At 46.4% G+C, this 17,042-nt stretch overlaps 2 protein-coding genes across 5 annotated transcripts; one reads left to right on the forward strand and one right to left on the reverse strand.

The window, feature by feature from the left end:
• Positions 1-22: 22 nt before the first annotated feature.
• Positions 23-16,537, forward strand: LOC117890018 (probable beta-hexosaminidase fdl). 3 transcript variants are annotated; one of them, XM_034794621.1, is made up of 6 exons: positions 23-572; positions 13,516-13,698; positions 13,765-14,258; positions 14,323-15,058; positions 15,124-15,442; positions 15,502-16,537. In XM_034794621.1, the coding sequence occupies exons 2-6, from the start codon at positions 13,535-13,537 to the stop codon at positions 15,754-15,756; spliced, it is 1,968 nt and encodes a 655-aa protein (XP_034650512.1). In that variant the 5' UTR covers positions 23-572; positions 13,516-13,534; the 3' UTR covers positions 15,757-16,537. The 3 variants fall into 3 exon arrangements, with proteins under 3 accessions (XP_034650512.1, XP_034650513.1, XP_034650514.1); XM_034794622.1 differs by having other exon boundaries at positions 23-566; XM_034794623.1 differs by lacking the exon at positions 23-572 and adding an exon at positions 13,044-13,064.
• On the reverse strand, positions 3,691-10,333 carry LOC117890019. Of its 2 annotated transcripts, XM_034794625.1 has the most exons (4): positions 10,328-10,333; positions 9,210-9,432; positions 6,818-6,968; positions 3,691-5,384 (listed from the first exon to the last, which is right to left on the reverse strand). In XM_034794625.1, the coding sequence occupies exons 3-4, from the start codon at positions 6,962-6,964 to the stop codon at positions 4,188-4,190; spliced, it is 1,344 nt and encodes a 447-aa protein (XP_034650516.1). In that variant the 5' UTR covers positions 6,965-6,968; positions 9,210-9,432; positions 10,328-10,333; the 3' UTR covers positions 3,691-4,187. The 2 variants fall into 2 exon arrangements, with proteins under 2 accessions (XP_034650516.1, XP_034650515.1); XM_034794624.1 differs by lacking the exon at positions 10,328-10,333 and having other exon boundaries at positions 9,210-9,965.
• Positions 16,538-17,042: the final 505 nt, after the last annotated feature.

Below are 17,042 nucleotides of genomic sequence, written 5' to 3' on the forward strand. Positions count from 1 at the left end.
TTTGTTTTTTGTTTTTTTGCAAATAAAATAAAATGTTTGCCCCAAGCGCTTTTTAATTGTTTCAAAACCCAAGCCCCCACGTGTGCGGGACGTGCAATAAGTATTAAATTGAATGGCATATAGTATCTGCCAAGTGAACGACTGAAACCTAAGCAATAACCAACACGAAATAACAGTTACGCGCCGCAGAATCCGCATCCAGACAGATTTTCCACACCCCCTCCTTACCACCGCACCCTCAACTCTTTCGATTCGATTCGATCTGTCGTCGTGTGCAGTTTGTGAAGGAATTACAACATGAATTAAGTTAAATTAAAGATGTAATATGTGCAATAAGTAATCTGGCTGCGGCACAGAAACACGCTAAGCAATAACCACCACAAGTGTGCTGCCACATATTCTTCCCCTCGCAACGGCAGCGGCCACACCTGCACCAGCACCAGCACCATCACCCTAGGATCCTCATCCTCACACCCACCATCGTCCACTTATCCGCGTCTAGCCTCCCTCCGCTTTGGCCTGACGACGGAAGAAATCAGGACATGCAAAGAGCATTCCAATCCACAGAGTGGGTAAGTCTCCTCTCCTCGCTGCCTTCGTTTTTCTGTGCGTTTGTGGGGAATGGAGTGTGTGTGTGTCAGAGTGTGCTTTGCGGTTGGCAGGCGGGCAGGGCAATACGTGTGTTGGCATCTTTTTGGCTATTTGCACTTTTACTTTCGGTTTTTGCGCTTTTCCATTGTTGCTGTAGCCTGGCTGGCCCACTTCTACATGCCCCGACACACGCCACTACACACTCCCATTATTGTTTGCTTTTTGGGGTGCTATCTATCGGGGCTGGGCTACTGTTTACGGCAGTCCGCATCCATCGCCTCTGTCGATCCCCTGGAGACGACAGTTTGCGGCACCCCAGCTACTGGATGCTGTTTAGCGGAAGCGATACACGATTATAACAGTGGTTTGTGCTCATAATATATGAACATTTATATGCATACATGTGTTGTGTGTGTGTGTGTGTGCATTTTTATTTCATTTATTTTTTTTTGCTTATCAGCTAAACGCTCGGGGGGGAGTCAGCAAAATATCATTTCGAAATTCTCTTATCGTTAAGTCTGGTTTAATGAATTTCACATTAAAATCCACTGCAAACAATAGTTGCAGCTAATTCCAGGCATTACTTTTACCAGAGAATCTATTTGTTATCTGGAAATCCTCTTAAAAACCTGTTTCTAATTTGAAGCTAAGTAATTTGAAGAAAAACTAAAGTATTTTCAGTACCTGAATTCGACAGCTGCTTCGATTAGTTATAATAATCCATTTTAAACCACATAACAGCCGTTTCTTGTATCAATTACTATTGCCTAATGCCAATAAACACTCTTTACATTGGTCGGTAAGGGCATTAAAACTCTCGAAGATTATCTCTCTCCCATTAGTAGATATTTTTAACCGAATTTTTAGGTCATAATTGTCAAATGGTATAGTCGATTGGAGTCTATTTTTAAGCACGTGCCAGCAGCACATAATGATGCTTCTGTGGATGATGCCAGCAAGCACCAATGACGATGACACACTCCTACAATAAGTAGTTCGAGTGCTTTTGGCAGGGGAGCACAACATTTTAAGCGACAATTTGCAGTAATTATAAATATGAGAGAGGAAAGCCAATTGTATGGGCATGTGCTTGTTCACACCAACGACGACGACGACGACGACAACGACACCGACACCTGCCCCCAATCCACCTCGGACGCCGGTGCCGACTGGTCGACGGTCCCCTCCCCTGTGTGTGTGCATGTGGGTCCCTCTCTCTCTGGCTCTCTGGTTTTATTAATAAATCGAAGCAGGCGAACGAGAGCTGCTCAGCCAAGGGTCAAACGGCGATGCGCAGTTTGCGGCATTCCCAACCCAGACACCCACCATGCCTCGTGCTCCCAACCCCATGCTCCATGCCCATGCCGTCATTCTGTTCTGCTCGGTTCAGGTCTCATTTTCATTTTCAGTTCCCTTCTATTCAGCTCTCGTGCGCTCTATTTTGTTTGGCCTGCACACATGCACATTATCTGGCGTCTAGCGCTCTCTTTTCTGTCTTTTTTGATACCCCCCCTAGCAGGCTAGCATACGGGTATGGTAATTTTGCAACATGCTTTGACACTACAGAGCCCATAAATTATGTTTATTATTTATCAGCAGCAACAGCAGAGAGAAGGCATTTCTCGTATTTCCATTTTCCCATGGACAGCTTATAGTTTTGGTATCTTAGAACCGATCGAACATAGAATCGATAGTGTAATTAATGAAAGAATGTTCTTCTAGGGTATTTAAAGCTTCGATGCCAGTGCTTAGACCTCTTTCTGCTTTTTTGCTGCGGCTGCGGCTGCGACTGCCACTCTGCTGCTGTGGGGTGCTGGGTCGTCTACTGTGCCTCAACTTGTTGTGCCACTAACGTAGCGCATCACATTCAGTTTGCAATTATCAACAAAGCGCGCGCCTCCTCCCGTCCCGGCTGAATCGTGCACTCGTATTGCCAACGCCAACCGCAAGGAACTCTCTTTGGCATGGCCATAAATAATACGATATTCGGGTTTTTTGGTTTATTGCCGACACAACTCTTATGAAAATTTACCAATTTTTTTATACAGAAAAATGCTGCTGACACGACGGTATGTGGGTGAAGTGGGTTTCAGGTTAGCTGCGAAGTGTTGTGCTAAACGAAATCATGTCGGAAGTGAAATAAAACGAAAGAATCAAAAATCACAAGAGGATTATGAATATTTGATTGGGGTCGAGTAGGATTTTCCATGAAGAGAGTGCCTTGAAAATCACTTGCAAAAAGCCGCTTAGACTTTTACATCGATCCCAGCATAATTACATTCGATTATATGGCTTTTCGCCCTGAACCCTGCACCCCACAGTTCCTCCACACACCGCCCCGCGGGCAATTCAAGGTTGCATAAAAGCGGGACCTGTATATCCCCTTCCTCCCAGTGTAATTGTGGAAAATTATGTGTGCATCTAACTAGTTTGTTGTTAAGATAAAGAAGAGAGACCATTGTTTCGCCGCACCAACAATAATAAAAACACCACTCACGGCAAATGCATTTTGATACTCTTTCGAAGAGTACTACGACTTTTAGTGTTCAAAGTTCGAGGTTAAATATCAGCTTGATAGTTCATTTATTCACTTCACTGCCAACTTCCACAAGAGAGGACATCCATAAGTCGTCGTGGCTTGTTCATCTCTAAATTATATTCTTCTCTTCCTTGCCTACAGTTGCTTCGCTGTCCTTTATGCAAATGATCCAGACAGAGACGGGAGACATAAAGGCCCCGTTGTCTGTCCCGTTAGCCCATGGCTAAGTGCAGTGTGACCGGGTCGAATGGAAGAGGGATTGAGCGAGATAGCGGGGTATTGTCTGCTCTGTTCTTTTCCCGCTTGTTAGTCGTCGACTTTGACGATTTGTTTGCATGTCATTCATCGCCCTGCTTTCGTTTTTCTGTTTTCCTTTTCGTTCTCATTTCGCTCTTTTCTACTATTATGGGAAGGGGAATGGGAGGAATGGGCGTATAATACAAAATCAATTGGATTGCGTTCGGTGTAGCAAAACACACAAGATAATATTATTGTAATCGTACTTATTAGGGTTAAGGCCGCCCGATCAGGGACTGTTGCTCTTTCCATTTGTTGTTATCTTTTTTTTTATTGATATTCTTGCCTGAAACGAACATTTACAGGGATATGCATATGGGCTTAATACTAGAAATTAGGATCATATTTTCTTTATAATTTCTTAGCTTACAAGAGAGAGATCCAGAGATCCAAAGAGATCAACAAACTGAGGTGCGTGTGAAGTTAATCTGAGTACAATTGATCTTGTAGGGATGTTCTCTATCTTTAATAGAAGAAAATAATAGAAGAAAGTAATCCACGAGATCAAACAATAACAATAACGAATCTTACTCATTCTGTGAGATCAGTTAAACCTGATTAACTATCAAACTAAAGGAACTACAAAACGGATTACCTAGTGCGTTGAGTGAACCGAACAAATACTTTTTGCTATTTCACAGCTGTCCAAAGAGAGTGCCATCTTATTCCATAATTAAAGCACATTTGTGATCTAGGTATCCATAGATTATTTATAGCTAACTCAAGCTATGATCTTGCCAGAAATCATCGGACAGCGCTCCTACACGTAGCCACTGGACTCGAGCTTCAGGGCGCCCTCATACGTCGGCAGACCCGATCTGTCAATGATTTTGCTCATGTCCATGCTGATGAAGCCGTTCGCATTGATGCTGCTCAAATCCTGATGCTGCTCTTGGCTGCCACCCGGCTGCTCCTCCTCATTTGTGGCCGATGGCGTGGCTGCCGCAGCTGCGTTGTCATTTTCATCGGTGACAGCGGAGATGGCTGTGGTGGTTGTCTCGTTGATTGCTTCCTGTGTTGCGGGTTGGATATTTCCATTTGCCTCATCGGATAGCAGGGCCTCGCCAATCATGTGGTTGCCGTTTCCATCCTCGTTGTCGCAGTTGTTGGTGCAGGGGCAGGGACTTGTTGCCGGCTCAGCACCCTCCAATACTCCATTCTCATTGGCATCCTCCGACGGCAGCTCTCTGCTCCTCATGGATCCGCTTTCCACAGACATGTCACATGGGTTGACCTCATCTTCCGCCTCCACTTCAGCTTCCGCCTCGTAGCGGAACTTGCCGCAGAGCGGACAGCCGCGTCGGTAGTGACTGTGCTGGTGGCTCTGCTGCAGGTAGCGGAGCCCCAAGGTGTTTAGCCCGAAGCTCTGCTGACCGCCGTGCTTTCTGCCCTGCAGGGCCAGCGGCACCGCTGGTGGCAGCGTCATCGATGGTGGCTGCAGCGTTTCCATTTCCAGGCAATGTCCACGTCGGGCGGCAACCGCAGCCGCTCCTGCATTCCACATGTTCTCCATTTCCGTGGCATTCCACATGCTCTCCACCTCCGCCCGCTGCAGGGAGCAGCAGGATTGGGCGTTCAGTGCCAGCTGCAGCTGCTTATTGACCAATGCCCCGCCTCCGGCTGCTCCTCTGATTCCGCCCGATCCACTGGCCAAGGCATCCACACTGCCATCAGGCGTGCCTCGACTGCAGCCGCCCACAGCGCCCTGATGGTGGTGGGTGTTGATGTCCAGCGACGATCGATAGCCGGGCGGTGGCGAGACGCGCTGCATCAGGATCTGCTGCTGCTGCAGCTGGATCTGCTCCAACTGCTGCTGGTGCTGCTGTTGTTGCTGCAGCAATTGTTGCTCGTGCAGCACCACCGCATCGTAGGAGGGCGGTGGCTCGTGGTGTAGGGTCGGTATAACCGAGAGTCCGTCCGTGGAGTCGCCCATGAACAGTCCAGATGTCTCGTAGCACTGCAATGAAAAGTGAAAAGAGGCATTCATGTTGTAATATACTCGAAAATCAACGAATATCTCTCTCTTTCTCTGCCAGAACTGGATGTAATTTACTCCATTAATGTAGCGTCAGGCGTGAACGCAACCAAATAAAAAGTTTAAATTGCACACATCATAAATTTAGTTGCCCAGCTGCCTCTGCCTCAGCCCATCTTCATCCACTGCCCCACCAGTTCTACTGCTGTCTACAGCAGTTTCTATCCCAATCCCAATCCCAGTCCCTTCTCCTGCTGCTGCAATGGGAGAACTGTCCACAGTTGACATTTTTGCGGCAGGACAGGCTAACGTTGATTTACGCTGAGCCGCCATCTGCCTTTTGCCGTTCTTCTTTCGGGCCATCTCCCAGTGGGCCAACAAACCACAATGAACTGACGGATGGCAGTGTTTGGTGTCGTGGGTGGTGGTGGTGGCAGTGGTTTCTCTTTGCTTGTAACTTAATAAAGCCTAAGGCCAAGTGAGTGCGGCCTCTAATGGCGGCTTCCAAGTGCCGCCGCCGCCGCCGTCACCCTATTTGTGGCACTTGCAAGCGGCGCGCCCGACGTTGGTGGCAGCAGCACAAACCGAATGTCGCGCCCTTTTTCTGCTGTGGTCAAATCACTTTGTTGTTGTTGCTGCTGTTGTTGTTGCTGCCATGGCACCTGTTAAATTTGCCGCATAAATATCCATTAACCCCCACCCCTTCTTCTACTCCTACCATCTTATGCTGCCTCCTTCTGTGCCACTTGCTGTCTTGCTTTGAAACTGTCGCCTTGAAAAGTTGGCTTAAACTTGAAGCAGGGCCACTGGCAGGAGGTCGAAGGGGAGCAAGTCTACCTGCCCACGAATGTCTAGCCGATTCTTGTGGCCATACTAATTTATTTATACTTTGGCCAATTGGAAAATCGTCCACTGATTGTTATTCGTGGTTATACAACAATTAGGATTTGACATTTAAACTGCTGGATCATTAAATCAGTGAATAGAAGATTAAGCAATTGTCGGGCATATTTGATGAGTAATTATTCTAGTAATTATTATTATTTTATATAACAATCAAAAGTAAAGTAGTGGGAAGCTGTTTATGAAATGCAGTGCCATAAATTCCACAGCTCTTTCCCTTTGGAACTTTCTTCATCATTCATTTGAGAGCAGCTCCTGCAGAATCCGCAAATAGTTCACGCTATAAATAACATCAACAAGCATTGATTTCTACTCAATTCCCAGTCATGGCTTTCCTTCACTTGTATTTTATTTCTTAAATTCAATTTGTTGCACAATTAGTGGCCTGAAGCATTCCAATCAATTGCAACATCATTCCCTCACTGAACCATGGCCTTTGATAATGTAACCTTTGCCCTGTAACCACTTGGGGGGGTCAATGGCTGGGGGGGCAAATGCAGTTGTAAACTCACCTGCTCAACGCTATAGATTTCCATGTTTGGATCCGTCTCCAGCCATTGATGCTGCTGCTGCCTGTAGGCGGCCTCCGTTCGCTTTTTGATATTGCGGTGGCAGCAATAGCAGACGACGCACAATATGGTTGTCACCAGGGAGAGCATGGCCCTGCAACAATAACAACCCAAAAACACGAAATATGTACAATGCAAATACAATAATAATCCATGTGCCAAAGGATACAACATCCACATATGCATGTAAATATGTAGAAGTATGTTCGTGGTTGAATGGGAATGGAATGAGAATGGAATTGATTACCATAATAGATAATGGCCATAATAATGATAATATTATTACAATTTTGGACATCTATTAATTCTGCTGGACAAATTGCACAAATGCTCATTGTGTCTTGTCTGAGTGTGTGTTTGTGTGTGTGTGTGTGTGTCCTTTTTGGACGCTCTCTGCTTGCGTATTGATAACATAAATTCCTTTAACAAATTATTTTGTTTCCTCTTCCTTTCCGACCACATCTAACCTGATGGATATTCCCCATTATTGTGTCACTCTATTGTAGTTTTAATTAGAATAATGCAGTTATTGTTGTTTGATATTATAGCCTGGGCTTTGGGCTGATGTCTGTAATTTGTGTGTGCAACAAATAAAGATAATTTTCTCGTTGCAAACAATGAAAGGATGACCCTACAAGAGGCAACCAACTGTTGACTATAATTGGTTTTTGTGGGCCTAATTCTTTTTAGATTAAAAACACAAAATGTGAACACAAAAATCTTTGTCAATAAGCTTTCTAAAATACTTGAAAGCCATTCAGTTTTTAACAACATCATTTTCTGAGACATTGAAAGCTTTTATCTTCAATAAACACACAAATTCCATTATTCTGATAGTTTTTGATACTTGTACCTGGGGACTTGCCCCCGTATTTAATTTGAATTATTTTCCCTTGTCGCTTTTCGATGGCCTGCAGCTCTGATGGTAATGGCCTGAACGCTTGACTTGGATTTACCATCGCGTTTATATAGTATTTCTTTGCCAATAAATTACCATTCCCTTCGCTTCCCTGTCCTAGAATCGTTGGAGTATCATCGTCGTGATTGCCAGTTATCGAATTTGCCTTTTAGCCTCGCCGTTGAAGAACTTATTACCCAGTGATTACCCACGGCTAGAGGCTCGCACAAATCTGTTACACAGAAGACAAGCCACTGACGTCACCTAATCCACTTTAGAATGCAACAATATGATGTCCCACTTGTCTGTGTGTGTGTTTGTGTCTGTCCAGTGTTCCGCTGGCTCATCCGGCCCTCCTTTGAGCTGCCTTTGAGCTGTTCACTTTCCTCGCTTCACGCAATTTCTCGCATGTCAACAGTTCATTAAGGGGCCGCCTTTTAGTCCATCCACTGTATCAAAGGACGGGCGGATAGAGACAGCGTTGGAGCATGTGATGTCCCCCTTCTACAGATTGTTTTTATTCGAGCTATTTTCAATGAATCGCCAAAGACAATCGATAAAAATGTAGTTAAAATTAAGTTTTCGTTCGTTTTGTGGCGCGCGTGATGTTTACAGACATCAAATATATGTATGTATAACAAAAAAAAAACTATAAAAGTCTGTTGACAATTCCTGGGTCTTAGTCCTTTTTTTTGGGATATTTTTCGTTAACCCAATTGCTTGAGACAGAGCTCATGTTGCACACAAAAAGTGGCAGAAGGATGCGCTGCTGGGGTGGGGATTTCAACCGAAGAAGAAGCAGGAGAAGCGGATAAACGCAATTATAATTATTATTATGTCCAAAAATGGTGGAAGGACTGAGTGACATCTTGCTTGCAGGCGCATCAAATGTTGATGTTTATTAATTTCCATCTCCGACTCATAAATCAAGCTTGTGGCATGATCTATGAGTGTTGCTGCAATGTTACCCTTATTGTGTGTGTGTGTGGCATTATCCATCTAAAAAAATGTGTCTACAATTACGGCAATTTTCGTAGCCATTTAAATTTAATTTACGAGCACATTTTTCATGAAAACTCAGAATGATGTTGGCTTTGATGCATGCCCCAAGAAGTATACTGTAGAATTTTTGATTAGCTCAAGGGATCCTGCATACTCGAAGTTCTCCAACATTTCTGACAGAAATCACGAGTGAAGGAAGGCACCATTAATATTTCGTAAATAGTGAGCAAAACTTTGCAATCTCTGATTTGTCAGACACTCACTCTTCCGCATTTCCCCCGTGGCACAGACATCTCACCTGGTTGTACCCTTTATCCACCTTTAGCATGTGATGCATTCCCTTCTCACTGATTCACTGATTATGGGGTGTGTGTGTGTGTGTGTGAGGGACATGAATCTCATACATAAATATGTACGTAGGTGCATGTGACTTACCCGCCCAGCAGCAGATTCACATTCCCGTTGACAACATTTGCATATGTCTGGGGTCCGCCCGCTCCAGCTGCACCTCCTCCGCCTCCGCCTCCGACATTGCCTGCAGATCCGGAGACACCACGCTGATGATACAGACCCAACCCGCTGCTATAGAAGGTGGTAAATGATGAGGATGAGGTGCTGCCATGCTCCTGAGACTGCGATTGGGAATCCTCGGCGCTGCCTGGAGCGACGGATGATGGGGCAATGGTTGTTTCGGACACGACCGTTGAGATAGTCGTTGCATTGTGCGGATTTTGGGGAGTGACCGCCGCGAGCAGCGTTGCATAACGTTTCAAAGACATTATTTCACTGGAATTTCACTGTCGATTGCATAACGATTAGCTTGGAACACACATTACAAGGCCATTAGCACGCACACCTCCACACACGAAACGGCACGGTACGGCACACTCTCAGCGGTCGAGTGTTCTAGTGCTAGTGCCCTAGCCCTAAGCAAGGACAAGCACAGACTTGCGAGAACTAGCCCTTGCTCTGTTCCGCGCGCGCAACCACACTAACTAACATTCAAGTAACTAGAGCTCGTAGTGAGAGCGAAGGGAGCAGCAACAGCAGAAGCAGTGCGATCGATGGCCAAGGCAACTGATAAGGGAACTCCGTTACTCCCTCTATTTGGCACGCGGTGGAGCCCGTCGCGTCGCCGTGCGTCTGTGCAAATGCTTTGGTTGCGCTGCTGCAACTGGGGCCCGGCTTGAGTTTGACTTTGCTGGCTAGCTGCGAGTGTCAGTCAGTGCGCGCTGCTCTGCTCCCGTGCCGTACCGACTTGGCTTGGGCTTATCCTCTGCCCTACGCTCTGCTCGGTTCTGTTGTGTGCACGACGAAGTTGCCCAGGCAACCGAAGCGCGTCATCAACCTTCGGCTTGTGCTTTGGTTTCAACTTGCTTCGGCTTTATCTCGTGCAAGGCTTATGAAATGGAGGGTAAGGCGGACTAGCACTTGGTCTACACTGGTTTCTCTCCCACTCAATCTCTCTTTGCGAACGCACAGAATAGAGGCTGCTCGCGTGGACTGCCAAACCTTTTATTAATACACCTTGGGTTGCGGCTTCTTCTGGTTACTGCTGCTGCTGCTGTTGGTTTCTTTTGCCTTCTGTTTGCCTGTTACATGTTGCGTTGCCCATTTTTCTTTTGCTGCAGCTGTCCCGCTCTTTCTCTGCTCGTACTCGTAGGTGGAAAAGGGTGGAGGAGAGCAGCAAGAGGCCGACAGGAACAGAGTCAACTACAAAGGCCAAGCACAGTTATTTGTATTGAGCTTCCTTTTGTAACCCCTTTCTTTCATTTTATCTCTCTCTCTCTCTCTTTTTTCACTGTCCTGTGAGTGATTGTGAGTGTGTGCATGTGTGAGGTTCCTGCACGTTTCACATCAAATTGAGCGCCAAATGCTTTTGTACAACTCGTATGGGGGCTGTCATTATTGTTGCTGCTGCTACTGTTGCTGTCGTTGTGGCAACCGTGCATGCCATTTGAACAACACTTGTCGCCAACTGACATTTTTCACGGCATGCGACCATAAATAATAATGCGACTCGAAAGTCACACTGTCAGTCCCACATATTGTGGCTGGCAGCCAATACAACACAATAACTAGCTCATGCTCCTAAAATCAGACAAATCAGTTCAGAAAAAAGTGACACCTGTTGACAATATTCAGATGCTGCTGAGAAAACGAAAATGATTCAGTTTAAACGCACTTTTTTGCTTCAAGAACTCATCGTAGCTAATTAAATGTGTAAATAAAGATTTATTTTCCCACCCATCACCCATAAAATGATGCATCTGAGGAAAATGTACACTTACTTCAGTGTAAACTTTGTTGAAATTTTAAATATGTACAAAATATGTACCATGTTCGCCCGCCGAAACAAATGTAGAAAATTTGCATTTTGGCCACGTTTAATGGCCTATGCATATGCAATCATCATTATAATTGCCAGCAACTGGCAACTAATTGAAATTCATGTGTAATTTGCGCAAATTTGCTTTTAATTTATTGCCCAGCACACACAGATGCCTAAAATTTTGAGTGCGAAGGTGTGCCCATTATTCGGGGGCGGCAGTGTGTCCTCCCAGTCGACAGCTGTACACAGTCGCAGGCGGCGGGCAACGACTGCTCCAAGAACATATGTAAATAGTTGCACGCCATTTGTACCTTCTCATTCGCTCTACCTTTCTTCGCTTCTTCGTTTTTTTCTGTTTCTGCTTTCTCTGTTTGCTTTGCGCTCTTTGTGGATGTGTGTCTGTGTGGGGTGAGCCGCTTTTTTGACGACAGCTTTTGTGGAAGTAGAGGTGGCGACGAGCGGGAAAGGCTAGTCGACAATCTTGAAATCCGTGCGACTATGGCGGCTTAACAGTCACACGGCGTAACGGTCCCTATAGTTGTTGCCTACACCTCGAGTGTCGCGCGCGCCCTGCTGAAGAGCACGTCCCCGTCGTCGTCGTTGCAGCTGTTGTTGTTGTTGTTGTTGTTGCTGTTGTTGTTGTTACTTTGGCGGCCGTGAATGTCGCCAAAGTTGTTACAATTTTAGTTTTCCTATCTCAATCTGTGCGCTGGCATAATTTTAGATTTGTGTGGAGGGAAATTTGTCAATTCAGGAGGAGGCAGAAGGGCGACAGGACAGCAGCTAAAAAGCTACGACACATTTTGTTGTTTGTATGTCACGCCGCCTTTCAACAGTTGGCAGCAGCAGCGGGCGACGGCAGTGGCACTGGCAGCGGCAGCGGCAGGCGGAAACGTGACTCATTAGAGCCGTGGACCACCCGTAAACACACACACACTCACACACACAGCACGGATGGGGACGAGATGATGATGATGGATAGTTTTTGGCGCTTCTGGTCATTCAGTGGGCCACTGCGCACGCGCCAAGGGTAAGCCAAGCCGAATTGAGGGGGAGTCCCAGGGAAACGGCGAAGCCGCTGCAATGTAGGCTACATTTTATACAAATATTTTCGACAGCCGCAATTAGTGTACACGCGTGCGTGTGTTTGGCATATTTCTGTGGCAACTAATGAGGCTGTCACCGTTGAGCGCCAGCAATCCTTTCTTCTTGCACCACACACTCCGCCCACTCCCTCTTCGCCACTTTTTATGCATTAATTATGTATGCCTGTTGATTTATTATTCACAGCCTTCATGGTTAATGACGGGAATGGAATCGGCAGAGGCGGCGGGTGGGTCAAGCAATCGCCATGGGCTGCCAGAAGGCAGGGTATTAAAACCCAAAGCCATGTCACATGTTCTGCAAGATTCCTGCTTTTCTTTTTTAATCATAACACACGTGTGTGCATGTGTTGCATGTCCTGGGAAAGTATTTCATATTTTCACATGAAACCTTAAGCGTTCCAACCCCAGCATCGATTGCCACAGTCGCACGCAAAGGTTACAGGTGTGGGGGTGCGGCTGCGAGGCGGTGCCAGGCACCAGTCAGCAGTCACCACTCACTGGTGGCAAGGTCCTGTCCTCGTTCCCTCGTCTATGGAAACTTTAAAAGTGCCACACGCAAAATCCCAGAATCAAACATATAATATTTGGGTTTATGGCACTCTTACTCTTTTGTTAAGTAATTTGATTTGAAATCGATAAGGAAGCATTAAATTTGATATTAAGGCTAAGGAAATTGAGGTGGGGATATGGTGTACGGGTTATGGTTAATCCGAAATCCTGCTATCACCACTTTATCTACCTTTAAAAGCAAGCCAGCTTTTAGCATTCAACATAATAAAACATATTGAAAATTTCTAGTTTATATGGAATATTGTAACGATGCCTGTTCATCAGCCCAAAGCTGCTTGCAATGTATGTATGTACATATGTGCAAATACATAAACCCCATGTACATAAATATACATATATATAAATGTTCCCCATTTTGGTGTGGGCAAAAGTCGCGAAAGACAAACAATTCGCAGCTAAATGGCATGTGGCAGGAAGGTCTCTTGCTTGGGGATTTCCTTTGATTTTATCGCCAGTCAAGCCCCCAAGTCGCGAGCATTGATTAAAGTTCGAAGTGTCCTCGTTACACGACGAAAGTAGAGCAGACCGGAACGGATTGACACGCCCATGGCCCTCCCGATCCCCCGCTCAATCCCTTAATGTGGCCTCTTATTGTTTGGTTTAGTTCCATGAACCACGTTTGTTGTCAGGTGATGATGTCAGCCGCTGCGTGGATGGATGGTGGGATGGATGGGGCACTTGTGTACGCTGCTTTGGGGCTCAATTATTAACCGGATATCCATCTCAATTACAGCCTACGTTATCTCTTTAAGATGTCACTGGCCGTGTCGCTGCGCCGTGCTCTGCTGGTGCTCCTCTCGGGCGCCATCTTCATCCTCACCGTGCTGTACTGGAACCAGGGAGGCGGCAAGACACAGGCCTACAGCGAGGCATTGGAACGCCCCCACAGCCACAAGGACGGCACTGCCTTTCCCATGTGAGTGTGAAATATTAATTACGGAGATGAATCCCTGACTGAAACCCATTCCTCTTCATTTTGCAGACCCGTGGAGAAGTTTTGGACATACAAATGCGAGAATGACAGATGCATGCGGGTGAGCTATCATGCCGGGAAGACCGCCAAGCGTGTCTCCTTCATCACCTGTTCGATGACCTGCGGGTACGTGAACATCTGGCCGGCGCCGACCATTAAATCGCTTGTCAGCGCCCAGACAACCAGCTTCTCCGTGGAGATTGTCCAACTGGAAATGGACACGCCGCATCGAGAGGTGCGCAAGCAGCTGCAGCTGGCCTTTGACACTTTCCTCAAGGATCTGCGCCAGATCCAGAGACTGGACTACGCGGCCAGTCCTGCTGAGATGGGCGAAAGTGAATCGTCATCGTGGTCATCGAACAACGATATGGTGGGCGCTGCCACTTCTGGCCAGAGACGATCAGGCGGTCTGGAGAGTCTGCTGGTGAAGATCAGCGTGCAAAAGTCCGGAGATGTGGACTTCAGCCTGGACAACGATGAGAGCTATCAGCTATCCACAATAAGTAAGCAAAACGAAGATTATCAGCTGATCTAAGCCTTGTCTAACATCTTCCAACTTGTTTTAAGCGGAGAGCCATCGCCTGCTGGTGGAGATCAAGGCTAACTCGTTCTTTGGGGCTCGCCACGGACTGTCGACGCTGCAGCAACTGATCTGGTTCGATGACGAGGATCACCTGCTGCACACGTATGTCAACAGCAAGGTGAAGGATGCCCCAAAGTTCCGGTATCGCGGCCTGATGCTCGACACCTCACGCCACTTCTTCTCGGTGGAGGCGATCAAGCGGACGATCATGGGAATGGGTCTGGCCAAGCTGAATCGCTTCCACTGGCATCTGACGGATGCGCAGAGCTTTCCCTATATCTCGCGCAACTATCCGGAGCTGGCCGAGCACGGAGCCTACTCGGAGAGCGAGACGTACACGGAGCAGGATGTGCGCGAGGTGGTCGACTTTGCACGGATCCATGGCGTGCAGGTGATACCGGAGATCGATGCCCCCGCCCATGCCGGCAATGGCTGGGACTGGGGGCCCAAGCGGGGCATGGGCGAGCTGGCCGTGTGCATTAATCAGCAGCCCTGGAGCTTCTACTGCGGTGAGCCACCGTGCGGGCAGCTCAATCCGAAGAACAACCACACCTACCTCATACTGCAGCGCCTCTACGAGGAGCTGCTGCAGGCGACGGGTCCCACGGACCTCTTTCATCTGGGTGGCGATGAGGTGAATCTCGACTGCTGGGCCCAGTACTTCAACGACACAGATCTGCGGGGCTTGTGGTGCGATTTCATGCTGCAGGCAATGGCCAGGTAGGCAGCCCATACCTCTCTATGTCCTGCTACATATCTAGCTACTTCTGCTTTCCTTTCGACAGGCTGAAGATGGCCAACAATGGCGTCTCCCCCAAATACTTGGCCGTCTGGTCGAGCGCCCTGACCAACACCAAGTGTCTTCCAAACAGTCAATTCACGGTGCAGGTGTGGGGCGGCAGCACATGGCAGGAGAACTACGACCTGCTGGACAATGGCTACAACGTGATTTTCTCGCACGTGGATGCCTGGTACTTGGACTGCGGCTTCGGCAGCTGGAGGAGCACGGGTGAGGCCGCCTGCTCCCCCTATCGCACCTGGCAGAATGTCTACAAGCACCGGCCCTGGGAGCGCATGCGTCTGGACAAGAAGCGGCGAAAGCAGGTTCGTCTTTTTAGCTTAAATTGGAGAATACAAATAGCTAATCTCTAACCTCCTTTCAGGTATTGGGCGGTGAGGCCTGCCTGTGGACAGAGCAGGTGGACGAGAATCAGCTGGACAATCGACTGTGGCCCCGTGCCGGTGCCCTGGGAGAGCGCCTCTGGTCGGATCCCAGCGATGATCATGATCTGGATATTATGCCACCGGAGGTGTTCCGCCGCATCTCGCTGTTCCGCACCCGCCTCGTCGAGCTGGGCATCAAGGCGGAGGCCCTGTTCCCAAAATATTGTGCCCAGAATCCCGGCGAATGCATTTGATACTACCTTTAAGAAAAGTAAATCCCAATCCAAACCCCGATCCCCCCAACACTCCCAACATGTGCGTTAGTTAGTTTATAGTGTAATTGTTATTTTATATACATGAAAGGCAGAAGGAAACGATAAGCCCGAGCTTCGCAGAAGTTTTGTGGGTCAGTTTGCGGAGTTTTGCAGGAAGCGACTGTATGAAATGGTTTCTGGCATCAACCATGACGACTCGAATTTCTTTTCGATAGAAAACCACACTCACCCATACACACACACACACATACTTAGTACAATTCAAATCGAATTATATAGCGCACACATTATATAGATAGATGGACAGACAGACATAGAATCGGATACAGGCAGACATGACCGTTATAGGGAAACACGTTGAAGATTACGATTACCATTAAGCGTTCATAGTTTTTAATTGTAGATTTCATACGCATTAATATACACATACACACTCACACCAACATGCAGACATAGGCATAAATTCTACAGATATATAGCCTTAATTTTATAGTAATTAGAAACAACAGGATGACAAAATGACAACTTTTTGATATTTTGAAACAAGCTTTAATCGCGGAACATCAATAATTATGTTTAAGTTGACAGCAAAATTGTATTTCTTTTCTTTGTTGATTTTCCCTTATATTTAATTTAATTTCCTTCTTTTGTTTTAATCTAAGTTTTAATTAGAGTTAAATTAGATTTTCAGTGATATAAACAATGTGACCTTAAGAAAAAACTAAAAGATACATAACAAACAAAATGACAAAAACAAAATGAGAAAAAACAAAATGCTAAAACGCAAGAAACGTAGAATTAAAACAAAAGCAACCTTAACAATTAATCGTTACGACAAACCTTTTTGCACGCATTGGCACATAATTGATAAAACCTAGAGAATATTAGTAGCTAATTTTAGAATGTATACTAAAATGGGTTTAAATGGTTTGGGGCACCTTCACAGTGTTTGTGTTTAATTTCTTTGATTTTTGCCATTTATACATTCGGAATGTTTGATGCACGTCAAATTCCCCATGCAAGCAACATGTTTTCGTACTTAAGATAGACTTTTGGCATCGGATGTGCATCATGGAATCTACTTTAGTTTAACCTTAACTTTTGCTGTAACTTCAAGTCACGTTCGAAAATAAACTAAAAGTCCAAGTAAAGCTGTTGCAACGCCTGCAATCCCGATGTCTTTGGCGGTTCCTTGATTTGTATAATCGCTTTTAGCTGCTGTGGAGATTGCTATTCATGCCCTCAGGTAAGTTCCATCGAATCCA

The sequence above is a fragment of the Drosophila subobscura genome, chromosome E (assembly GCF_008121235.1).
Source record: "Drosophila subobscura isolate 14011-0131.10 chromosome E, UCBerk_Dsub_1.0, whole genome shotgun sequence".
In the NCBI taxonomy this organism is placed as follows: domain Eukaryota; kingdom Metazoa; phylum Arthropoda; class Insecta; order Diptera; family Drosophilidae; genus Drosophila; species Drosophila subobscura.